General features: G+C 40.5%; 1 protein-coding gene across 8 annotated transcripts in view; it reads right to left on the reverse strand.

Moving 5' to 3' along the window:
- Nucleotides 1–27,328, reverse strand: part of pkp4 (plakophilin 4) — a 71,735-nt gene that overhangs the window by 36,983 nt on the left and 7,424 nt on the right. For 6 of the 8 annotated variants that reach the window (XM_069532235.1, XM_069532237.1, XM_069532233.1 and 3 more), the window contains exons 2-3: nucleotides 20,920–21,053; nucleotides 4,240–4,352 (exon numbers count right to left, since the gene is read on the reverse strand). In XM_069532235.1, the coding sequence (XP_069388336.1) occupies nucleotides 4,240–4,352; nucleotides 20,920–21,048 (242 nt within the window). In that variant the 5' untranslated portion in view covers nucleotides 21,049–21,053. Of the gene's footprint in view, nucleotides 1–4,239; nucleotides 4,353–18,914; nucleotides 19,069–20,919; nucleotides 21,054–23,078; nucleotides 23,099–27,328 lie in introns of those variants that run through there. The other 2 variants (XM_069532232.1, XM_069532238.1) reach the window with 2 other exon arrangements.

Consider the following 27,328-nt stretch of genomic DNA (forward strand, 5'->3'; position numbering starts at 1 on the left):
GTTGAGCATTCGAAGTTCTGCGTCGAGGTAACGCGTTGCTCTGCAATTCACCGCCATGGCGCTAGGGGGTGTAGCGGTGTGTTTGTGTGGTTATAGCCGAATCCTCGCTTTTTCTTCCGTAAAGTAAACAACAGTAAACAATGGCGACCGAGGTGGAGCAGCTGTTTTTGTTGTTGGAGCTCATCAATATTGAAGAACAAATGCTTATATTGCAAATGTTGAAGCGCAAGCTACAAAGAAAACGTTTGCGGAGTTGGTTTTTACGACGAGGAAGAAAGACCGGAAAAGCAACTGCCGGAACTTACGTTCTGAGCGGACCAATCACAGCGCTTACGGTCCGCGTCGACGTCCGCGTAGTTAGGATTTTTGGGAGGCGCACGTCAGGCTACGGCGTAGGGGTCTGCGTCTACGCCGTAGCTACGGCGTCGACGTGACGCAGAAGCATAAACTAGGCTTTAGGGCAGGAAGACTGAGTTGTTTCCCTGAATGCACTGAAATGGTTATAGCTTCGTGCAGAGCAGGCATGAGCTATCGTACACGAACATCTTAATAGCCACCTAATCATTTCAGTTTATGGAAGTACCTCTGAAAATATATTCTGACTAAAGGGGGAAGAAAGTCATACAAAGCCATTTTTCCAAGACTGGTTATTACAACAGAGGCCAAGCAGGAGACATCAGAGCTGTGTTCCAACTCTTTTCATTATTTGCTGGTCATTGCTATCAAGCACCAAATGTCTAAGGTGACACTCAATGAGCTTGAAGAACCCCAGCTCTCTGAATTTAATGAGCTCGCAGGCAATTAAAAAAGAGGAAGTTGGGCAAGTTGTGCTCCACTCAACCTCGGCAGAAGAAGACGAAGAAGAAGAATGGATACCATGATGGTAATGTGATGCTGTGGATGCTGCGTATCGACTGGCTGCCCGGGTAAAAGGCTTTGTGGAGCGATTGTAAAACTGAAGATGCTGATAAACAACAGGTCTGACCCTGATGGGATACTTTATTCCCCATCAATCCCTCTGGCTAGTCAGAGATGGGCTGGGTGGGAGGTTACATATTTTAAAGAGTTGGTCAGAGGTCATCACTGCCTCCCCTCTATGTACTTGCAGAAATGAAAGGGCGGTGGTCAGCTCTGGAGGTGTCATGAAATGTAATGACCTCCATCACAATCATTAGGTGTCCTGTCACCTCATCCTGCTGAGCTATTGAGCCCAAACAGTGGGACCTCGACAGTTAAAGCTAATCTCCATTCACACACAAATGTCCAGTGATAGCGATTTCATTTGTCCTTCTCTGGCTTTAAAATAGGTGAGAAAATGGTGTTACATGTTTTCTTTATAGGATCTGGGGAGGGGGTGGACGGCTACCGCCCCCCAGTGAGAAGAAAAAATGCGTTAACATGGATTTGACAAATGTGATTACAACATTTAGCAGGGACCTACTTTTCGAAACAAGATGTGCAGGGGAAACGTAGTCTTACAAGACCGATAGAATAAACCTGGATAACAAATGCAGATTTCTAATGGAGAGAACACTTAGCCATTATTCAACCTTACCAGTGTTTCTGAAAGCTTTTTCAAGTGTGTCCATTTGCATGCCAAAGACCAATGACACAGAGAGTACCTCTCCTCCTCTCTCTGTGTGTGTGGTAACAGTAAAAAGTGGTGAAATAAAGATTTAACTGTCAGGTTTGTATCTAAAATAATTAAATCCAAACTCAAATTTTAACAGAGATTTGAACAACATTCTGCTACAACTGAAAATATGAATGACAACAGAAATCTGATTGCAGAGCTACACAGTGGATTAGGTAACTCATCTCAGCCCAAGGATTTACTGAAAACCCTGTGTATGCATCAGCAACAAGTGTCTCGATCTGATTTGGAACTGCTGTGATGCAATCAAACTCTGATTATAGCGTCGACAAAAACAAGAATTATTTTACCTCTGATTCGTCTGCCACCTGATTCTGATACTCGTGCTTACTGTGAGAATGAACGATGTATGGCTGATGTAGCCTCAAGGCTTTTGACTTACTAATCAGCTCTGAACAACAAATTGCACTCAGATAATTCCTGGGCCACTAGAAAGCAGGCAAGGAACCACGGCTCAGGAGCTAAATTGTGATCCTGGTTCTTCCAGTGGCTAAGTAGGTAAAGTGTTCCAAAAATGCTTCCTGGATTCCTTATAAATGAATTACAATTGAAAATACTCACATTTCAATCATTAATCCTTTTTATAGTAATACTTACTAGACATATCATGAAAGAATAATCTTAAATCTAGGGAATATAAAAACAATGCAATCCATGACATACAGTCAAGTTTTTTTATATTTCTGTTTTCATCAGCTGTGTGGAGCGATCTTTAACTTTTCTAACACCTATAACTAAATGTATATTGAGAAATAGGTTTGATTGCTCTCTTCAATTGTCACTGTTGGACAAAAAACACTTGCACATTAGAGACTGGTCATTTGATGGAGTAAAATGAATGTGAAGGTGGCACACATTAGTTGTCACATGTGAATGAGTGAATATGGAACCACCACAGGAAAGCAAGTGTGTCACTTTTTAGATGATCACGGTGTTGCTATGTACAAAAACACTGTGGCCTAAAACAAACTAAATAACAGTTCTTTTTCAAGAGGGAATTGAAATAAAGAGGCTGTGTATATTTCCAGATACTTGGTGTCTAGACATTTTCCACAGCACTTGACGCAGCCCTTTACCTGCTCCTCTACAAAATAAGAAGGGGAAGTGGACACTGTAATTCCTGAGAACTGCAAACTGATGGCATTCGATGGGTGTATTTTGCAAGTAAACAGGCTAAAGTGCAAGAATCCATCATGTAAGGGCATATAGGGCATATTATCAAAGCCAGACAAAACTCACATCGTTCCATTATAGCCCCTGTGAAACTAATAAGTGTCATGTATCCACATATAACCTGAGTGCTTCTACTTGAGAGTGAATGCAGAGGGGCAATTGTCCACAATATGAAAATAACACTTCCATTTTCTTAAGATATAAGTCCATGCTTATAAACAATGTATAAGTGTATATGTGAGATTTTCAGGTATCATTTTAAGTACATAAAACTTATTCTACCTCAATCAGTCCAAACGTCATACATATCACCTCCTCAGTCATTTCAGTAAAAGTAACGGTTGTTTTTATTAGCTCCAAGTCCAACATGATGTGCTCAGTTTCAGTCACTGTTGTTTGTAGTACAAGCACAGTGGTAATTGCAGTGACACAGACACACCAGCACATAATTATTAATGCTCACAATGGTGTTGGCCACTTGCCAATACAACAAAATGCATAAAAGAATGTTACTAAAACCACGTGTAACGTCTTTTTAATATGATGTTGGGAGACCTCTCTTAAGGTAGCAGCCATAGTAAATACATTTTTTGTTTATCTAAATATCTGTTTATATTTTTGACCATGATACTTTTATTCTATATTGAATCTCACACAAGCATTAGGTGGCTTATTTCTGGAAAACCATTAATAAACATAGCAGTATAGAAAATGCTGGAGAGATACTATAGATTTTCAAAGCTGTTATTGGTCAACGTCAACAGCATGCTTGTCTATCAGTGCATCTTCACATCATTTGTGCCACTGAGACAAACCACCAACCAATGTGATGATACAAAACTGGTGTCAAACCTGCTCCATGACAAGCCTGTGAAGCCCACTGGTATTGAGCCTTCTACAGATGAACCTGACACGTCTGAGGCACAGTAGATAGGACAGAATGTGTGGTCACTGAGGTGTGATGATCAGGCAGCCTGGTGTCTCAGCTGATGAAGTGGGAATGAATTCCCAGAGCAAACTCCAAAGCTCTTTCACTCTGATGACAGTGCTTCACTGAGCAAACAACACTCTGATATCATGCACATTCACTTGCTGTCACTGATAAACATTGCCTTAATATATTGACTACAGAGTCAGTTGTGTATATGTTGTATTTTGTGTCAGCTTGGGTCAATTTGCCAGGACAAATTCAGCTTATTTAATTTGACCACGTTTGTTATTAGCTCATAACACTGAAGCATATTGGTGTTATTTAAATAATAGGACAGATTTACGCACACTGGGTTGCTCCTCACTATGCCATAAGGTTACACTATGGACTATGGCCACTGCTGTGAAGGATGAAAAAGCCATGTGTTGGACTGCAGATTTGTGTGTGTACGTGTGTGTGTGTGTGTGTATCTTCTCATTACCTGCTGCTACCATCGCCTGGCGACTCGGCCCCAAGTCTGCATCTTTCCAGCTGATTGGCCACAATCTGCCTCTCCACTTCCAGCTCCCTGGTTAGCCGCTCAAACTGGAGCTCCTGAGCACAAACAACAACAAAAAACATATACATTCTCCTTAGAGAGAACTTTACGGACTTCTATTGACAGATACGACAAATGTGAAGTCAATGTGAGAGCTGCAGGTTGGCAGGTTGACAGCTTGACAGCTCGCTCCGGGCTGCATTGTGGCCTGTGGGTTAATAATAGCACAACATTGAAGCTAAAAGCACAGCAAACAAGCTGAATCTAAAAAAAATGTTCGCTCACAAGTACCTTAAAAACAGAGGAAATTTACATCCTATGACTTAGAGTAGACACACACACACAGTATATGGTACTGCTACTTTTCCAGCCCACACAAAGAGACAAGCACCACTTCAGTTGGTGCTATTTAGCCTAGGTGGCACTGTTCCTATGGGAGTTGAGTAGAAATCAGCATTTGACTAATTATCTGGCCTGAGCAAAGCTATTACTTGCACAGCTCTATCGCTCCAAGCACTGGATCAAAACACTCATAAGTCATGGTGTTACACAGAAAAATGTTGGTACAGACACTCATTTTCATACCTTGGAAATTCCTTTTCAATTCACACACACCACCACTACCTTGGCAGTAAGGCCTCACTCACCATAAGTCCATGTAAAGATGGTGGAAAGCGGGCCTTGCTATCCTTACTTGTCCCATTTAATGTCCATTAGCACGGTCAATTACGTTCACAACCACCAGCACGCACACACACACCAGCTTCTTTTGAAACCTGTCTGAGGAAGTTTAGTCACCCCACAGTGCTAGAGGCCAGCCTACTTTTCACACTCACTCTCCAATGTGCCTTCAGGGTGAACTGAGATTTCCCTCCAGGCTACAGACACGCTCTGCTCACCCCTCCCCCAAACTTCTACCCTCCACCGCTCTCCTCCACCTCGGTTGTGGATATGTGAATCTTGACTGCAGTGAGAGGGAGCAGGAGAAAAGAAAAACTGCTTTGTCCAGTTTCCTCAATGTAATGACATTTGTTCATGTGGCTGGGATACCCCTGCAGTGCCACGAGCGACCCTGATAACATCTTGTGCTGTGTGCAAATGAGAAAAGATAACACGACTTGTATTCATAAGAAAAGAAATGTTTGTGTCAAAGACGCCTGAAATATATTATTATTATACTTTCGTGGTGTGGTGAAGGTTTGATGTTGTGGTGACTTGCACAAACCACAATAAAAAGCCTGCAGCTCACTGTGGCTGTATCCTCTGATAACTTTCCCCTTATGAAATATTTAAAACCAACCCGCTGACAAATTAGCACAGAACGTGTTCACATTTTGTCATGTATAAACCAAATACTGGTGTCGACTGTAGTGCAGCTAACAAAGTACTCCATTCAGGACAAATACATTGTGCCTCTATGTAGTGTGAAAAAATGGTAAAAATCCTCAGAGGGTTAATCGGTGGAAAGGCTTTAATGGAAAGCAGCTGAGGGAAATGTTAAGTTTGCATTAACAGCAACATACCACAGCAAATACGGCAATACGGAGTAGATGTGGTGAGGATGGTATCAGTTAGAAAATGCCAACAGAAGGTTTAAATGACAAACTGCACTTGAACCGCAGTGATTAACTTACAAGCAGCACAAAGCTCTACACTAGGGTTCCTGGGAAAATACCATTAGTTTGTGTTAGTGTAGGCTAATTAAGCTAAAAAAGGTTTCTCAAAAAATGTCAATATTTGTCTTTATAGCTGCTATTTTTATAGAACTATTAAAAGTATTTTATTTAATCTGCACAAACAGAGATCATGTGTTTGTTATAAAGCATGCCTTAGAATTTATATTGGTAAAACCACACAATTAACAAATAATTAGAGCAACTACTTTTGTCACTGTCACTTTCTTTTATTTAAATTCCTTCATAAACTTTATGATGTCAATCGGCTTATACTTAAAGGTCCAGTGTGGAAGATTTCGGTGAAAGGGATCTATTGGCTAAAATTGAATGTAAAATAATCCTTGTGATGTTTTCACTAATGTGTTTCATCTAAATTGTTTGAATTGTAGTTTTCTTTACCCTAGAATGGTCCCTTTATATTAAAATACTTTATATTTACATCAAGGGGGTCCTCTCTACGGAGGCCGCCATGTTTTTTATATTTGTTCAAAAGTCTACAAACTAAACAACCTTTGAGTTTTTATGACAACTGAAGGCTACTAAAGGTTCTTTCATGTTTGGAAGGGGAGGGTGAGGTGAGGAGCATTCAGCTGCAACATGCAATGTCACCACTAGATTTCACTAAATTCTACACACTGTACCTTTAATTGTTAGGTTATTTGTGTATGGAAAAGATCTTAAAGAGACAGGAGCTAAAACCAAGCATTTCAGACAGCGGCTGAAAAGAGGAGCAGCAACAATGGACAGTATGAGATAGGTGATGAGTTTTCTGAACATTGGAGCATGTAAGCCTTTTCAAGTAACAAACCAAAATTACAAACCACAATATGGGTATAATATATCTCCTTTAAGAAAGAAGGCTAATTTCCCCGTAAACCAAAGATAATCAAGTACATTTTAGTTTGTAATCATTCATCAAGATGCAGACTCAGTAATGACAATAGGGGGATCCCCTCGGGTGTCTTTTTATTCCTGATACAAACACCAACAAGCTAACAGTGCACATACTGTGCACATACTGGGAGCAGGACAGAGACAGAGCGGCCACACCACTGATTTACTTACAAAAAGAGATGATCCATCAAGCCTCTGTGTGACAAATACCCCTGCTGAGAGATTTAGTCACATGAAAATTGCCAATTTCAGCCCTTCATTCCAACCAATCCCCTGTTTCCATTCTTACTTTCCTTGAAACAGCTGTATGTGAATTGTATTTCAACAGTAGATATGTTCAAATTGTAAAGGGGAGGACATAATTAATTCAGGGGCTGTTTTCGCCACATAATTAATTTTATGAGGAAGGCCTTGGTAACACTTTTTTTTTTTAGATCTGAAGTCTTCAACAAATTTAACCTAAACTTCATAGAAATGCACACACACCCTGAATGTCACCAACAATACGAAGTGTTCTCTCACAAATGAAACCATAAATCATGCACAAAGTAGAGGTACAAGATGGACCACCATTTTCCACAAGAGTGAACAATTATGAACAATTTCTGCACAAATACATCTACCTCTTAACATCTAGAGCGGCAGTGAAAGGAAGGTTATGCCTTAAGTGTACTGTACTAGTGAGGAAGGATACATAATAACAGTGAGAAGAGGGAGAGGCTCACATGCATGCAAAAAGGGATTACAACAAAGGGAGAGATGATTCAAACAATCTTCCTGATACAAATTTGAAATCACTCCGGCTACAAATATGCAAAAGAGAGAACATGCTGTAAAAGTGTAAAAGGAGGAGGGTAATCCATATGGAAACACACATTAAAAGAGGGAGGAGAGGATGAAAATGTGAACATTTAAATATGTAAATGCAGCTCACGCCCACTGGATGTATTCTGGCAGCATAAGGCCACAGTCTGACTCAAAAACACCCACAAAAAGGTGCTTAAATGGGACTAAAACTGTAAAATACAAAGACAAACATATGCATTTTTACTCGTAACAACGGAAAAACACATACATAAGCCTATAAGATAAAAAATGACCATGCATATGTAGCACATGCTAATGCAAAGTATTATAATTTGCAGAGATACAAACCAAAGTGTTTTGTTTTCCTTTTCAATGAAGATGGAGATTTCCTGCTCCTGCAAATGTCACTATTCTTGGCCCATCATTTATGCGTCTTCTGTCTTTTAATCTCATAATCCAATTGTTTTGTTTGGCAGTGTGTCATCTTCTCCAGTCCAGCGACTTCATCTTGGGCTGCAAGCTTCTCATTATACTGCGGCACATCCGGGCAAGGGAAAAAAAACAAACAGCTAAAACTAATAGCTATGCATGTCTTAATACTGATTAGATAGTCTATGATCTTGATCAAGCATAGCAAAGAGAGACATCTGCTGCAGCCATAAGTCACAGAGGTCTCTGTCACTACTGATCTTCAGAGCTGCTCCGAGCTTATCACAGATGGGGCATGCCTGCCATAACCCTGCTGTTGTCTTTACTATGGAGAGGCAGTCCAGAGCTCCATGCATGGAGCACTCTTCTCCAGGTCTTTCCTATCGCTTGACAAATTGGTTGCAGCTTACACTCAGCTGTACAATCATTAGGTCATTCACACTAGTTTTTCAGTATATTATTATCATATATTTATAAAGTCAATTTATTAAATTACATTTTTTATTACTGGAGCACTTTATTCTGTATGACTCATTAAGACTATTATGAATGTGGATTCAATATATCCATAATTAGCTTGTGATAGCACAGGGCTGCGTGCCAACATAGGCCCTGGTCTAATGAAACATTTGTAAATGTAGCTCACATTAGCCATGGATAGAGAGTGCTCACTGCTCTGTGTAATTCATTGCATTTTCCATACTTGACCTCTACATAGAAAATGACACATCCATTCAGCATAATGATCTGCCACGTCAGGCCTGAGCACATCAGTAGTGACCATTAAACGGGGCCCTGTGCTTATTTTACGGGTGTGGGCCCAGCCTTGGTCGGTACCAGGCTTAGCGTGGAAGGAGAGGACAGGGACAATGTGCGAGCAGCTTTCCTGTACCAACAGGGCCTCCAAAGCCTTTATTTGCTATTACAATGAGCCTATCAGGTCTGATCTGCCCGTGGTCCCACAGCTGAATCAGATCCTGTTTGCTTGTGTCAATAGCCAGGGCCCTAAAGAAACTGATGACACACGGCAGCAGACCCCACTACCAACATACACGCTCCCATGTCATCTGTATGGGTGCTGCTGACAACACAAGACCTGAAATGCCTGAAGTGGCTTCTGCCTGCTGCTGGTTCAGCACAGATAAGAAAGGCTTGAGCACACATAAACCCCAAATGTCATGCAGCTATATTAACATACACTGACTTACCACTGCACTCCAAACAGCCTAACAATACCAAAACATAATAAACATGGTAACAACATTGACAATTTACTAAACCCAATCTACAGTATACTAAGACAGATTGCTTATTTGACATTCTTTTTACAGGGGTTTTATTTGACTAGATGAATTCCCCTTTTTGCAACAAAACCTTTTTAAAGTAACATCCTTCCAACAGAGAGGCTGCTGACTAAACACAACTCAGGCCAAGCTCCACAGCCCACACAGGACAGATAATGTGATGTAATGAAAAGTCCCTCCAACCTCCAAGTTTCTTACATCTTTCACAATGAACAGGTCAACCAGCACACCAAATTGATGTCGCCCACCACGCACACACACACACACACACACACACACACACACACACACACACACACACACACACACACACACACACACACACACACCTGGACAACCACAGCTGGACAACCATGGGGAATGTTAACATATATCAGCATGTATGCAGCAAATTTTTGAAAATGGCACCCCAAAAGTCAAGAGGAAGAAATGTGAAAGGAATCTAGCAAATCAAAAATGAGCTAACCTGAAAAATGTAAGAGAGATTATATGTCTTGCAAATGCTTTTCTACTGACTGACATTAGTGTGACCTGCCCCCCTCTTTAAAGGACACATATTTTCATCACCCAATCACAGGCCAGCGTATCATATTTCTCTTCTTCTTTAAGTGTGATATATACATGTTTTTTGTGTGTGTAACAAGTCTCCAAAGTTCATGGTACAGGAAGCTTCTCTTCCCCACTGAAAATGCTCCTCAAGCCCCTGAAACCTGAAACCCCTGAAGTATGGGAGATAATTCTGCACCATTATGATGTCATATGATAGCCCACATTTGCATAATGCACACCTAGCGGCTGAGGCTGAAAAGAAGAGCTGCAGTATTGTACAGTTTGAGGAAAGTGATGTGTTTTCTGAACATCAGCGCATGTAAACATTTTAAAGTAATAACCCAAATTAAAAAACCCTAATCCACATCTACATTCACACTTTATTCTAAATCATTGTACATGCTAACTACTGTCCATTTGTATGTTACAAACACATTTAAATCACCACCAAAGAGTGTGGCTGCAAAGTTACATGCACGTATTATCGAAGATTTGTGATGTGACCGGCGTGTCTGGATGCCCGTGTACAACCTTGCTACTACAAATTCATCATCACCTTGTGTATAAAACAGGAAACCTACAATATCACACATGCCACATTTCCTGTATGACCATAATGTGATGCAGGGGCAGCGATGTGTGAAATTATGCTTGAATATTCTCGAACACTCAGCGCCTTACTTTATATGACAGAATAATAATTGCGAGTTATACATCAGAGAAATCTTGGCCTAATCCTTAATAAGTGCCTAAATCCCTCTATTAATTAAGACTTGAAGATTTTATCCATAATGGTTACGTCAACTGCAACCCGTGTGAGTCTTTGGCAAAGTGTGTTTTGGTGCTGCTGTGATTTTGGCTTGCACCTGGAAAGAAAGGGCTGCATGATCATATTTGATGTTCCGATCCATTTTGCATAACTGGTGCAGATGGCTTTTCCTCTTAACCAAAGATGAGAATCTATCAGAAATATGTTTGTTCATTAAGTGGCAATGAGGCCTGACAGATCTGCACCCTCGCTGCAGCGTGGCAGATGCATTCCAACGAGAGCTAAACTCTGCAGCACAGTGGGACAGTGACAGTAGAGGTTAAAGGATTTCTGCAGCAGCAGGGACAGAATAGCAGGCCCGTTGTGTGAGGGTAGAGGAACAGGCCCCAGAAATGGCTGTGTGTCTAAACCTGCAGGAACCACGCAGCGCAATCACTTACAAAAACGTCACAATGTCACCCTGTTTCAATACTACGGTTTTGGGAACGTGGCTGCAGCATCACACACAGCAGAATTACAATAACCATGCTGGAGAGCGAGGCATTTAAAAAATACAGGAAAGGGGCTTGCTGAGGTAAGAGAGTGTAAAGCTGCAGGCGTAGCTATAGGTGGAATCAGAGGGTGAAAATTGCTTTAGCACCCACAGCTACACCAGAGCCTTTATACTGTATAAGCTGATAATGTGATAATGGGAAAGCAAGTTAACAATAGGACATAATTTCGGCCAGGATTTCTAATGTGGCATTACAAGCATTCATTGCAGAAAACTTGCAGAGCAATGAAAATTGTCTTTTTGAAATTATGTTGAGAGCAAATTAACATACTGCAGTTTACACACACACACACACACACACACACACACACACACACACACACACACACACAATTGCAATAATGTCTATCTCCATGGTGAATTGTACCATTAGATACTGCTGGATATGATTTGGACAAAAAACAATGACAATGTGAACACACATGGCATATTGCGCATTACAGAACATATTCACCCATTCACACACACATTAATACAGCACTTCTATACACACTGCTTTTTCCATCACACCAGTCACACATGCCAGAGCAGCCATCAGGGACAATTTGGGGGTTCAGTCTTGTCACTGCTTCAACACACAGATTGGAGGAGCCGGGGATTGAGCCACCAACCTTTTGGTAAATGGACTCACTACACCCATGGCCACAGCTGCCCTTTATGTTCGTAGCATTTCAGATATAGGATGAGTAGGACGTCACAGAACTTGTTTTTTCTAATATTTTAACAAGTAAAGGAAGTAACAATTTGGCTTGATAATTAAAGCAGTCATTTGTGTGGTGAATAGATTACAGGAGCTGTCGTCTATATTGGAAATTGCAGCAGCCGGTGCTTGCCACTCAAGAGATTGACGACAAAAAGAAAGACTGTCAATAACATAAAAAAGACAGAGGACGGACTGTATATGAGTGGGAGAGTGAAAGAGAAATCGTGTTTGTCCTTGTGAACAGATCAGACAATAGCTTGAAAATTATTGTTGAATTTTTTTTTAAGTTTTTACATTTTCTCACAATACGTTATTTAGTTTTTTCCCATTCATTTGTACAGACACTCATTTATAATGACTACATTATAAGTAATTGTAAATGGGAAGTTTACAATTCAGCACTGACTTTTAGTAACCTAAAATGACGAAGTCACTGGTATTGAATTTGTCGGCAAGTTGTGATTGGCACAGGTGGTTTGAGCAAACAACAGGAATATGTTGGCAACAGGCTAAATTCAAAGGATTATGGGTGTCCTTTTCTCCCTCCATTTAATTCAAAGGAGTAGAGCATTTCTGCCTCATTAGCATTCATAGCGTGATGCTCATAATTACACTTTAAAAAGCACAATTTATGCACCATTACTAGTTCAAGTGGATCCAGCAATATGTGGCATCATATAAAATTATATTATTATATTATCAAAAAGGTTCATCATATATTTGATGATATTTAAGATGTGTAGATATGTGGATCCGAAAACATAAATTCTGCTGCATATTTTATCTCCGACCAAACAAATACTCACTGTGGCTGCACCTTCTTGTTCCATCATTCTCTGCAATATTGAAACTGATCAAATGTTCAAAAAATAATAGTTGTCTTGTTTTGTACATGCATTATGATGAATGAAAATATTCAGTTCTTTATCAATACTGTCTACCTCAGAGAAATATAAAAAAAAGATTTTGGGCTCTAGGCTCAGCCACCACTTTGTTACCCCATGATGATGACTTAACAACGATTCATTCAAATGAAAATCTTTGAGATTGTCCCTATAAAATCTCATATGTTCTTTCACCATTCACCAGATCTCAAACAAGGTTTGCACAACACTCACTGTTGTTCTTTGTGCAGCTACAAGCAGTGGAGCTTCAACAAAACCAAACATGATAATAATGCCATGACATAATGCCAATAAATATGTGTTACTCAGAAAAAGCATTCTGTATCTCCTCAATTGGTAAAAAAGCCAAAATGCTGCAGCAGATCAGTCACCTGGCCACTGCAATTCATGTAGCATTGTGAATATAGTTCTACTAAGAGGTATTGTGTCAGACAAAGAACATTGCTGCAGGTCAGATGAGGAAAGAAAGCAACCTAGGCCTGTCTAGAGACTCAAGTTACTTACACAAACACCTCAGGATCGGTCATTTAAAGACATTCATCTTTAAGACGTTTGGGGAAAGGATGAACCAGAGACTACTATAAACGTCATTCACCTAGTCAATGTCCTCAACTTCCTTGGCAGTCACGTGCCATTCCAAGGACATCAACAGTATTTACTGTGCTTCCACCTTCCCAAGTACAACTTCTGCTCCCAGATGACCTGTTCCTCTGCGTGTATTGTTGACAACGGCAATAATTACAGTGATTATGATGATGATGATGATGACAGTGATGGTGATGAGTATTAACAGGCTAGTTGGGGGTAGATGTCCCTGGGCTTGGTTCAAAACGACCGTGCTGTGCCAGCCCAGACACACACGTACCCTTCTGACATCACATGACATGATGAGCAGATTATCTCCTTTTCCTCTTTTCCTTTCTGTTTTTCCTCTGCGTTGACAGCCTCCTGCCACAGTGCTTTAGAGAACCATTCACAGATGACAGCCTGTCTGACTCTGCCTCTCTCCATCATGCTCACACACCTGCACTTTTTGTCCTTTTCCCTTCACTCGCCACCCTCCGTGCCCTCCCTCTATATCTGAGCAGTTTGTCTCCCCTCTGTATATCTGAGCACTCTCCTTCACCTGTATCCCTCCCCTCTGAATCAGCCTCTTTTCCCTCTCATACTTGTTCTGCTCCCCTATGGGGTAATTGCTCGGAGCTAGCCTTCCATTTTTATGACTACAATCGAGGCCAGAATGCTTATGCCTCTAGATTTCTCCTTTCCTGTGTCACAGCGGCAGCACCAGGGAGAGGAAGGCAGATAAGACCCTGAGGAGTGGAGAAAATCGCTAGTCGATTGTAATTAGAGTCCTTATTTCTCCTATGGAGGTGGAGAACTCAACCTTTCTGCTGCGCTTATGGCTTGGAAATGCATAATAGCAAAAGCTCTGTCTTGAAGATTTGCCCTGACCCAAACTATTAAGTCCTTAAAGTGGGTCACAGATTGAGTGTGGCTTCATTAAAACAAAACAGTGGCTAGCATCACTCTTTAATGTGGGAGATATTTCAGCCAGCTCATCAAGTCTTCAAGAGGATGCTGGAGTTGTAGCACTCAAAGCAAGGTCAGCTGGAGCCTGCCTGAGTATCTGTTCCTGATTCAGAATAAAACAAGGTCACAGAGTGTTGACTTCCCTGTTCCGGGGAGAAGCAGTAAGAAGACATATTTTTCATGTGTAATGGACTCCCTGCAAAGAGGGAAAATTCCACTGTGGGTTTTTCTGGGAGGTGCTGTGTTGAAACACCATAGTACAGCGAAGCTAAGAGCCCCTTTTGCCAGTTGTGTGGTACATATAGGCATGTTCAGGCACAGCTAATAGCAGCATTTCTCTGAGGGCAAAGCCTCATAATAGAGGAGGGACAGGAGCATAACAAAACACAGCGTTTCCAAGGGCAAAATAACAAAAATCTGATACAAGAAATCATCTGCTCAACGGCACATTTGATAGCAAGAACTAATTGGAACACATAATTACTTTTGTGTTTGAGGGGGCAAAACAGAACAGAAAGGATAAAGAACTAAATCAGCAGCAGCATCCTCTGCATGTCTAAAGCTCCTAGTGCTATAAAAGCACCAGGGAGTTTTCACACTTGAAAGTCTGGACCAGGGTTTGTGTTTTTGTCACATTGTAATATTTGATCTGGTTAGTTTTGGTTTCACATTGTAATTTAAGGGAGTGGACCAAAGACTTCTGTATGACGTGCGTACGTCCTGTGTGCTGTGTGGGCTGTGCCTACCTATACTTGACACTGATGTTGTTGTGCCTCTGACATCACTTTGCCAATTTGCCAATTGTATACACTAATCTTTTTGAAAAAAATATATAGAAAAATTTTGTCTTTTCCATTTGAATGGAGAAAATGAATGATTGTGAACGAATGCGCCTTTCACCTATGGGAGCTGTTACAAATCACAAGTCTCATCATCAACCATCATCCCTCCCACTCTTTCCATTTCCCCAGCTGATGCTTTAACGCAAACATAAGTAAAGTAGTTATACTGAGAAGCCATTGAGGATGTACATGATGAAATGGCCCCTCACTCATGCAGTTATTCCTCTCAGAGGATTTGTGGTGGACAGCAAAGAGGAGGGCAGAGTGATCAATGAAAATCTCTCCGAACACTCTTTAAAATAGACGACCTAAGGGCTCTTGTGCACTTTTTTTTAACATCAAATGTGGCTTGGTGAATATGATGGCTACAGCAACATCTTTAACCTATAAGAGTTTTCATGCTAAACTAATATGCATTGAAATTTGTGTATATGAACATTTAAACAGTAAGGCCAGAAATACTTTAACGATCTCTCTCTACATGCAACATGTGCAAAACTATTCCTTGAAATCCTTTTAAACAGCATGATAGCAGGAGAACACACCCTAGTACAAACACATTATCTAAAAGCTAAGCAGGCAAACAATACATGAAAAAAGGTTCAGGTTAATTACCTTGAACATTATTCTACATGAGAGAAGTATGAGATATATTCCAAAATGTCATGTCATATTTCATATCTGTCAACATCCATGACATCTGTTAATTTCATCTGAAGCCAATCGCTGTGTTCTGCTCTTGCAAAGCATTTCCATCAAGAAAAAATCTCGAAAGTATTGGACAGTGTAAATGGTTCTTGAAGGTGAATATACTCTAACACTGTGGAGATGTCTACTTATCAGGCAATGGAAAGGGTATTTCTTATGTGCATGTAAAAGCACACAGTCTCAGACAAAAATGCAGTCAAGAGTTCTACTAATGACCTGGTGGTTAAAGCCACTTGATTGAATGCAGCCATCAACGCTCTTCAGCAGAAGTGAACGCTACACTGAACCTCCATCTGCATCACTGAGGCACATTGAAGACGAGGGAAAAGGAGCCCAATGTAAATGTAAGATGCAGTGATATGCAGTCTGAGCAGTTCTTCAACTGTTTCCAGTACTAAGGTGTAAATTATGCTAAACTAAATCTGTCCACAAAACTGTAAATATGGGTTGACAGTATATCACGACATAGTTCAAGTTTTTGCAGCTTATGCAAATTCTGATATTTCATTCCATTCATTTCAATAACACTATGTTTTTTACTGTAATACAATCTAAAACAAGAAAGGCACTCAGAGAGCCGTACCCCCGCCAAGGCTGATTGGCCACTTTATCATCATATTATGTATTGAGATCGTGTAGATATATTTCAATTTTTGCTGTACGGTAAATAAAGACCAACCCCCATAAAAATGTACTCATTTGGATTCTAAAAATTTGGATGATTATTTGGATCTGCTCCAAATCCATAGACTTAACATATCCCTGATTTGTTTTCATGACTATTTCTGCATTATTTTTTTGTGAACTTCAGAAAAATGAGGAACAAAGCTGTATCTAACAATGTTAAAGAAGAAAAAAAATCCTGGACCTGCCCCATTATAAGTCTATATACATGTGTACATATTATTATTATATTATTACTACTACTATTATTATTATTATTATTATATATACTGTTGCTGCCATTATTAATATATACTGCTATTATATTGGTATAATTACTATCTATATAAATATATATTATGTTATATTATATACTATATATGTACTGTACTATTTTTATATACTGTCTAACAATAACATTACCATCATATCATCAGCACTATTACCATCATATTGCCACTGCACGTTATCTTATCTACCTATTCATCTTGTGTTTCTGTTTTTATTCTTTCTACATCAATATTTTATTTCATTCTATTGTATTGTATTTTATTGTATTCAAATATACCAGCTGCTATGACGACTTAATTTCCCTTCGGGGATGAATAAAGTAATCTATCTATCTATCTATCTATCTTAACAAGTATCTGCTCTAAAAGTGAATGGGTTCTTCCTTGACCCATACCCGACTCTTCACTAAGTTTCAAGGAAGTTGGTTCAAAAGTCACTTGTTCACTTTTCGTTGATTTAAATTGTCTTCTTTTTCAGTTATTTGTATATTTGAGATTAAAGTTACAGTTATATGAGTTGTGGCTTGAGAAAACCAGACTAAAAACTGGGGAATCTATCTGCGCTACGTATCTGTCTCTCTTTGTAATGTTCATTATTCAGCATTATATTCTATTTTCTGATAATGGTGAAATCTTCCAGAATTAGATTAGGTTAACACTGAATTGGCCAATGTTCATCTCCCATCTAACATTTCCTTTCTGATATAATGTCTCAGTCAGGCTGAGCAATATTTTTTCGGCCATTGATAATCTGTGTTTCAAAATATTACAAATATAATACATCAGCAGCTTATTTCGTTGGTTTATCATTGACATTTTTTCAGAATCCTTCTTTGAATAACAGAATTTAGTAAAAAAAAAAACATGTTCATATCATTTTTGACACTATCCCACTGAGAATTAATAAATGATAATATAGAATTATCATCAAGTCATGTCCCCCATCTGCCATTTTTTTGGTCGATGAAGCAGAAGAGAGCCTTGATTTCGAGTACAGGAGACACATTGTCGGTGAATGATGCGTTAAGAAAATAGGCTGTCACGTTAAGTGTTATAACAAGCAGCTGTGGTGTCACTACTGAAGCAGCAGCTGACGTCTAATGAAGCAGTATCTGCCATCCATGTTAGATCACATTAAATCAATTACACTCTCACCTCAAAAGTATACGCTTTACTATTCATAGTTTTCATAGATTAGCTAAATACTATCAAAATGAGAAACATTATTTAATAATTACATTTTATCCAGATTACTTTTCTCACAAGACACACTTAAGCATCGTGATTGCTGAATCTATACAAAAGCCTGTCTGATCTGTCAAAATGAGTGCCACAGCCTTCCACTGCTTAAATTACTCGATAAAAATCTAGGTCTTAGATAATCCTTGATAAGCACCCTTAGGTTGAATTAAAATTTGAAGAGATAATAAGTATTGAAGAGGGGATATATGTAAAGTTTATTCAGAATTACCATACCATTTTTTTAGGCTTCTGTGGTTGAGAAACACTTTGTGCTCCTTGAAGCAAGTAGGAACGTGCAGCAAGAAAAACACTGACATTTCAACACTTAAATGGGGTCTGTACTAAACCATTATGGATGTGTCATTCAGATGATGGATCAATGCTACTGGAGAAGTGCAGAGCAAAGACTGAACTTAAGCCTAAATACAAGTGGCAGCATAACAGAACCAAATCCTGAAACTACTGGCAAAAAAGACAGGGACTTGTTAGCAGAGAGACAAAAAAAGGGGACATAAATTCAAGCAAATGAACACAGGCAGCATGCAATCATAATATGTTGAGGAATCTGTCCTTGTTTGGGCATCTGGGCAAAGCCTCTGCAGCTGTAACTACACCAATGACAGCAACAGAAGTTTGGAAAGAGAGAGAGATGAAAGAAGGCAGGGAGCGACAGAACACAGGGAAACAAGCAAAGGAAAAGACACAGATATAAAAACATGAAAGATAATAGAGCCATCGTGTAAACACTTACCAAACACCCAGTCGTCCAAAGCCCCAGCCCTAACTGTGGCCACAGCTACAGCACAGCAGACTTGCATGTTTACATCAACAACTGGATCCCTCATAGCTCTGACGCTCAACAATCACAGGAAAACCTCACTCAAATGCAGAGAGCAAAAAAAAAAAACACTCACATTCAGCATAGTCTCTAACCTCCTCTGACTTTCGCTCTTACTCACCCTCTTTGCTTTTGAAACTCTGTTAAATACTGAGAACAGTCTTTTTACAGTCTTGACTATTCACCAGGAATCCCCTCTGAGGCATGTCTCCGGCGAGTCACTCTACAAAAGCAGCGACTCAGGCAGAGCACTCGCTCTTCCTGCTTGCCTACATGGATATCTGCTTGAACCGGACTAACCACCGAGGAATAACTCCAGGGAAGGAAGTGACATCGCCAGGTGCTCCCTCCTTCCTTCCTTACTTACTTCCTCATTTGCTCGTGTGAACAGAAGACACTTTCCTGCAGTAAGCCTAAATGGGATTAATGTCGGATGTTTGAAAGTAAATACCAGAGAATTCATTTAACTCACTTCAAGGAGTAAGTCAACTTCTTCTCATTCAGGAAAAAAAAGAGGTATGGGAGAAAACAGAGTGACAAATCATCAATATTGAGCAAAATCTCTTTAGCCTAGTGTGTATTGTGCTGGATTTCCAAGAATATGGAGGACTGGAGTGAAGCCACAGAGGGAGGGAAAGTGTGTGTATATATATATATATATATATGTGTGTATTCTAGAGGCGTGTGTGAATGAATCACACAGAGACAAGCAAAGATAGGATGAGTCAGAGGGCTTGTCCTTCCACAGGCTCACAGTCCCTGCAGGAGATGAGCCTACTGGTCGCCTGATGCAAGCCAGGCCATGACTGCTGGCAATAAACAACCAATGGCTCCTATTCTGGCTTATTCCACTTAAATGTTTGCACAAGACACAAAGTAAACGCAGTCCACTCTGACCATTTGATTACACTACACGCTGAGAAATGACAGCTTTCTGCATTGTGCTCTGTGTCAGGACAGGTTCAACCAGTGGATCACACGTCCAATAATAAATATTGCACAATAAAAACTTTGGACATTATTAGTTTTGTTGATGTACTTGAGGTGGTGTGCCTTATGGAACAATAACTTCACTGAACAATCAACATAATTAAAAACTCACCAAGGAGCACACTAGCTACAAATAAAAAAGCTGTAAATGAAATGAGAGCGGATAACTGAAAGGCTCAGCTGCCAATGAAAGAGCAAATTGGGTATTGTATGAATGAGGGCCCCCCTGTGATGCTTTGACATCCTGTGGCACTCGTCGTTGTTTGTAGAAGGGAGTGAGTCTGGCAGCCTGATGATTGGACCAGCAGAGACGTCACTGCTTCAGTATCACCAATCACAGGGACAAGGTAGCGTCTAGTACACCACTTGGCTTCCTGAGACCTTTTAATGTCCAGGATTTGCTTTCAAATATAGTCAGTCTAAATGTTCATGTTGTCGTACAATGTTCAATGAACTGTATCTGTATAGCGCTTATCTAGTGTTGGCGCCCAATGAAAGCCCAGGGCTTTACATTTCAAGTCACATTCACCCTTTCACACACATTCATTCAGGGGCAATTTGGGGTTCACTGTGCTGCCCAAGGACACTTTGGCATGCAGACCGGAGGAGCATGGATTCAGACCATCAACCTTCTTGTTAGTGGACAACCCTTGAGTTATGATAGAGGTCATTGTTGAAACATTCAGGGTGCAAGCCCAACACTCTGTGCCACAGAGGTATGATGTATCACTACTGTGAGAACAGGGTGCGTGACACAAATGCAACACATTTGTCATACTTATTAGCCCACCACCCAGGCAATGTTAGGGTTCTAGAAATGTCATTGTGCATGAATGGTTCGTAAAAGCAGAAACAGTGCCATGATGTGAGAGATGTATCATCAATCAGTGGGCTTCTTAGTGCAGTATGAATGGAAGAGGCACCCTACCTGTTCTTTGACAGAGGCCAGGATGTTGTTGGCGGTGTTGTCAGCCTCCATGTTGCGGCCAGTTGAACTGTCGTGGATGGTCAGCAGAAGCCCCTCCTCCGTCACTGGGCTCTGCTCAGGAGCTGGCATTCCTCCTACATGGACACAGACACACAAACAAACAAAAAAACACACAATGATCTGATCAATACAAGAACTCTACAAACAACCGAAAAAAGCCCCCACCATCTTACCCACACATCCAGACTGTGTGTGTGTGTGTGTGTGTGTGCAAACGCTATTTACTCGGAAATACGCTCTTTGTCAAGCCCTCCCTGATACACATAGGCGAATGATGCAGGGAAGTGACTATCAATGGTCACACGCCACCACCAGCAATACACAAACACACCCACACATGCCATATGGCCCAAAGAGAAAACAACACTGTCAATGTTTCATGTCTGTGACAGTCCAAATCAATGCCATATGGCCTTGAGACAACACATGAGATAAATAATGATTTGTGTATGTAATTCAGTCTCATAGACAAATAAGGGAAAAACACCCAGAAATTCATATTCAAAGCTGATAGGTGAAGTGAATAAATGAAATCACACATCAAACACACAATCTGTCGACAGTGGGGAGGATGGCGGCTGATGTGGCAGCAATGTTCATCCTGCCGCCCCCCACAGCTCAGAGCTGCAGCGGCAGACAAGAGCAAGGGGTCTATTAAAAAAGGAGCTATGTGACTTGAGGGAAACAGGGATTTTCCTATGACATTAACTGCTTCATAGAGTCACTGCTGCTGTCATCTCCAAGATAAGAATACAAAGACTGGTTTCTACATCACTATATTTTGAAGGATGTGCGGCATGAGTAGCTAAATATTGCTTTAGTCAAATAGCCCTAAATTTAAATGTCCAATAATCGATTAAAAGCAGTAAAAATGGTGCATGTACAAGAACCTCTTCACATGTGAATGTGTGGTGGAATATTGCCATTGCAAACACCATAAAATAACCATATGGTAATTTTCAAAATATCCCTACTGCTTTAACTTATCACTCCCTCCCTCAAAGAGTCTATTATAGTATTCCTCATGAAATATGGAAGCCTGAGGGCGAATGTATAACTCGATATACAGTAGCTCTACTGAGGGAGCCAATTTAGTGCAGACAGACATAATTTTTAGGGGTTAAAAGGGTCATATATTGTTATGGAAATGCCCTCACCACTGTGCACAAGGGAAGAATTCTTAAGCACTTTCAGTTTATGTGAGTTGGTTTGGTTGTTTACAGTGAGATCATAAGGTTTTAGGCCACAGATGAAGTTCAGTGTGTGTGTGGGTTGAAGAAGCATGTGGGAGCCCCCCCCACAGACATTTACACAAAATGTGACCCTGAGGTATTCTGGGAGTCTGTCATCAAGGCAGCGTGAGCATTTCAAGGTGTCTGAGCTGAACCGAGCCATTGGCGTCACATGACAGATAAGCTTTTACTACTAGAAAGTATGTTAGCCCACACTGGATTTTTAATGTATCCCCTTGTCAAGTCTCCCAAATTCCTTTCCTGCTCATTCATGGTGTTGCAACATCCCGCCCTGAATCCCTCCCACCTCCACCGCAGCCTTTGAATCAAGGACATTGCACTTTATTCTCAGAAATTGTAGCGACGGGAAATGGGAAAAGCTGTTTGAATTTGGCAGAACTCCTCCTCGCTGACAGACACAGACGAGAACAACACGGACAGGACTGACTGAGCACAAATTTGAAAACTGCCAGAAGTTGCCTATTCGGTTGGGGTGGAAAAATTGCTTTCTCTCTCAGGATGTTCACATAAATAGGACTATGATTGCAAAGTAAGCTGGAATAAATCACCCTAGATTAAGAGCAAATGGACCTCATCATATTTGACTTTTCTGTGAACCTTTACCATATCATTTGATACTAACCAGCCTCCTTAAGGAAAAAAAGGACTTGCTACATACAAAATCTGTATATATAATCAGCCCAAAATGAATAACTCTCTACAGTATAAACATGCCTGAAAGGAAACTGCACACGAAGCAGACTGTGGGGTATACAGCAGCAGAAAAAACAACATACAAAAAAGGAATGAAAGCCTATTAAAGACACTATTAAACAAAGGAAAAAGACAATATGTATCAGAGCCTACCTCTGAAGTTCCCCCTGAAATATCTGGCCCACAATAATTTCACTATGGTTTGCTCTCAGCGGCTTTGAGATAGGAGTGAAGACAGCGATGCTGCTGCCAACCTACCACAGTCCTATGAGCACATGGCTGACTGGTTCTTCAACATTTCTTTTTTGTGTCTCCCTCTAAATGCCGAAGGAAAAAATGGCCTAGCTGAACTCTAAGGCAGATAAAAAAACTTAAAAAGACAGATTGGGGAGCAAGCAGAAGGCTGAGAAGTAGGTGAGAAGCAAAGGAGGTGAGGCCAAACAGCTCCCAAGGCTGTCATTACGTTGATGCCTAACTATAAATGCTTAGCTCCAACCAAGCAAAGATGACCTCATTCTGGTCTGTACTAAACAGAGGCAAACCAGTGTCTAATTATTACCATTAGGGTTATTTTCTTGACTAAGGAGAAGACAAAACAAACTGTGCACAATATCATTTTGGAGCAACAAGTGATAAAACTAAATCTGATTCTTTTAAACCATATTTCTTTCAGGGACATTTTTCCAACTACTCTACGAGGAATAATAAACATCTTTGACAAAATACTATTTCTAGTAGTAGATAAATCTCCACTTTAAAGTATCGTAATCCAAGTCTGCCAAAAGTATTAGTGTGACCCCACCCTGACTCATTGGATCACATGGTCTGATCTACTGACCTCAGACTCCAGCCACTCCTTGGAGCTTCTTACACAACCCCGCTTCCTGTGACTCTCCCAAAGTCAATGTGGCTCACAAGGCAAGAGGAAAAGAAAGTGGAAGCAACTGTGCAACAAATTTGAAAGGCTCCGTTTAGGCGTAAAATGGGAATGACAGAAAAGGAAATGGTGCCAAAGAGAGTTGAGACAGTTTCACAGTCTCAGATTCAAACAGATTCTCGCATCACTTTCACCTGCAGACACAGATTTACAAGTTCTGTGATCCCTCTGAAAGACACCTGTGCCTTGTGTCACTATCCCTGAGGAGCAAAGCAGCGGCATGTCTTAAATTAGTCATCACACAGGCTAAGTTAACATACACACCAGGTTATTGAGAGAACCCAGGTTAAAGCAGGAAACAGCCTGCACCTAAACACTTAAAACTTAATTTATCTTTTTATCTCAGTTTCTTTTCCAGCTTCATTTCCGTTTACTTCTCTAAAGTTGACACCACCAGAAAATGTGCCGACTGACATGTCCCTTAATTTATGACTTTTTACCTCAAGATGAGATAAAGTGCCATCATCTGAATGCAGTGTTCCTGTAAGTCAAAAGACCCATTGTCTGTCAGAGAGCGGGATAAAGGTTTGTCTTCAGGAGGCTGAGTGACACCGGGTCACAGTCATTCAACACAGACAAATGAAGACAAGCTGAGTGCCAAGGAGCCTGCAAGAACAAACAGAGCCCAGAGCTGCTTAAGTTAAAGCAGACTACGTCTCTTATCTACAGCACCTTGCGTTGGGGCAGAACAAAGTATAGTTTATAGTTTACAATTTAAATTCCATGCATGGAACCAAACTTGAGAATACATGGGAGTGAAATCTGAAAATATCTACTTGTTAAGAGCCACATTGTGTGCAGTAAACTAATAACTATTTTACAGATCTTAATGCTGCATTTAACACCTGAACACAGAGAATTTATAAAGCTAACACTTAAGGATATAGCTTTTGTAAATCTATAGAAGATTTGTGGGTAGTTCTCCAAGATACTTGGAACAACCTCCCTGCAGTACCTTGAAAAGCTGTGTAGAGTTGGTGCTGTTTTAAAAGCTATGCCACACATAGATTTGTTTTCCTTATTTCTTGCTCTTCATATTGAGTTAATTGACGATTGATTTTGAGAGCATACTCACTTTATAGCACTTTTCTAAAGCTTTCATGCAGTCCTGGATTTGCTGTAGCGGCCTAAAGAGGGTAAACAACTTCAACCTGAGCATGCAGGACTGATCAATGAAATGTGGTGTATCTGGCGCTCAGTCCCCTGTGACACATGATTGCTTATAAATCAAGGGTGAAGTGGCAGCATTATGTAGCATGTGAAAGCTCTGTAAGGAGAAAGTCCCATGACTAATCTCTCAGGAGCTACAACAGCATCCCCAAAGACCAGTTACGCTTAATTGCTACTTTAAAACACAGCATTGACTTCTCTGAATAAAAGGAACATGGTCCTGTTTAATCTATCACATTCAAAGGATCTCAGCCTCACAAATTCAGAAATTCAAATTTTTTTCAATTTGCTAAAAACATTCATGACAGCAATAATATGTTTAATAGCAAGAGACTGAATTGCAAAATTGCTTCCAAAATCCCCCACTACACACTGCTGGGTTAAGCACATGGTTAGGAAGACCTGACTGAGGTCCTGACAAGCTATTTCTTTCTGAGCTGGTTTCGGACTGTTGGTAAAACTAATATACAAATGGTACTCTTGATGTCACTGATTAACCATAACCTCTGTTTGCTTCTCTTCTCTAAGTATCAGCATACTGTTACCTTTTAGTAGGTGCCACATGTGTCTACGGAGGATGTCAGATTCTGTGTAAAAACGCTGCATATGATGGACGGCAGGCAGCAAAACACAAAAAGTTATTATTAGATCCCTCGATGTTTGACTTTCTGCTGCTCTCTACAGCTGAAAATGCTTTGCTCATATTGACACACCCAACGGCAAAGGAATGTCTACTTTCCAAAGCAAAAACAGAGTTACACACACACACACAATCACTCTATCAATCATTACCCTGAATAAGCAGGGAACGATGTTGTCACCTTTAAATAGACACATACCCGTCCTTCATTTGATTTAGGATATAGCAAGGTAAGAGGTATGGAGTGAAGACAATAGTCTGACACTAATCCCTACAACTTCTCAACAAAGTGGACATGAGAAGAATCATTCAGAGGCTGCACCCTGCCTCACACCTTCAACTTTACCCTGACAAACGTTGCAATAACCTGCGGCCTATCTGAACATGTGTGTCCACGGGGCAGGGCTCTCCTCGCCGCAAAGGCAGGAAACGCAGTCATTGTAAACACAAACCTGCCACACACCAATGCCACACACCACATCCAAACCCTCTAAGCTGCACTTTATCTCGCCAGATATGTTGACTCAAAGAGGGCACGGGGAAGAAGACTGCAAACCGAATAATCCATGTTTGCACTCCGCAGCAGTACAAACCCATGACCAACTTTCTGAGAACAATTTCCCATAGTGATCATTCACGCTCAAAATAATTTCCTCGCAACAATACCTCAGCTAATGGGGAGCGGAGAGGATCATCAGCTGTTTCCACCACAGCATCACCAGTAATGTGTAGTGACAGAACTGGACATAAATTATTCTGATTGGATGTAAATACCTTAAATGGAATCAGGGTTTGTGCAAGATCCTGTCACACATTGTTGGACAAATACATTTAACACTCTAATGCTTTTCTGCATATAGCTACAATGCAAACACAACAAAATACCACAGCACTCTCCCCAGGAGGAATTGTAGCAGAATACTGTGTATATATACAAGTCAATACAATAACTTGTTCCTTGTGGGACAGATGCAACACCAAAAAAACATAAAAGGAGATTTCATGCACTAAACTTATCGTCAACGCTGAGTAAAGATAAGTGGATCGTGGCTTGGGAGGTTTATTTTTGAACCTAATTTAATCATCTAATCATTTAGTTAAAAATGGGTTTAACCCCTTCTGCAGGTTTTATCACCACTCCAAACTCCATTTCTTGCGTCAATCATTTTCTCACTGCCGAGCGCATCATATGCTTATCAAACGATCATGTTTAAATTGTATGTCATGCGGGATTCTGCGGGAGACCATCCGGATGATAAAAATTGAAAAGGAAGATTTGCATAACAAGTGTCCAGCTATTAGAAGTGTCCTGGTTCTCACAGTATAAAAGTGTCCCTTAGGTGAATGACTGAGCTCACACCCCAGAAAACGAATCAATCGCATAGCTATGGATTGTATGAGACCAACTTAGTAGAGTGCTTTTTCATAAAAATGACTGTTGTAGGTGCCAAAGTGGAAGATAAAGAAATAATGGCTTCCTTATTTATTGCCATACATACAACTCGGCAGGGAGCTGTCGGCTTCTCCTCTATTTCATTAGTTGTTCTGTAGAGTTGGACAGTCTGGGCAGAGTGTTACAAGCCTGTATGGAGTTGAATTGAATTTAGTGCACTCTTTTATTTAGTTAGCACCTATCCTTACCAATATTGGTCTTGT

The sequence above is a fragment of the Paralichthys olivaceus genome, chromosome 10 (assembly GCF_024713975.1).
Source record: "Paralichthys olivaceus isolate ysfri-2021 chromosome 10, ASM2471397v2, whole genome shotgun sequence".
Lineage (NCBI taxonomy): Eukaryota > Metazoa > Chordata > Actinopteri > Pleuronectiformes > Paralichthyidae > Paralichthys > Paralichthys olivaceus.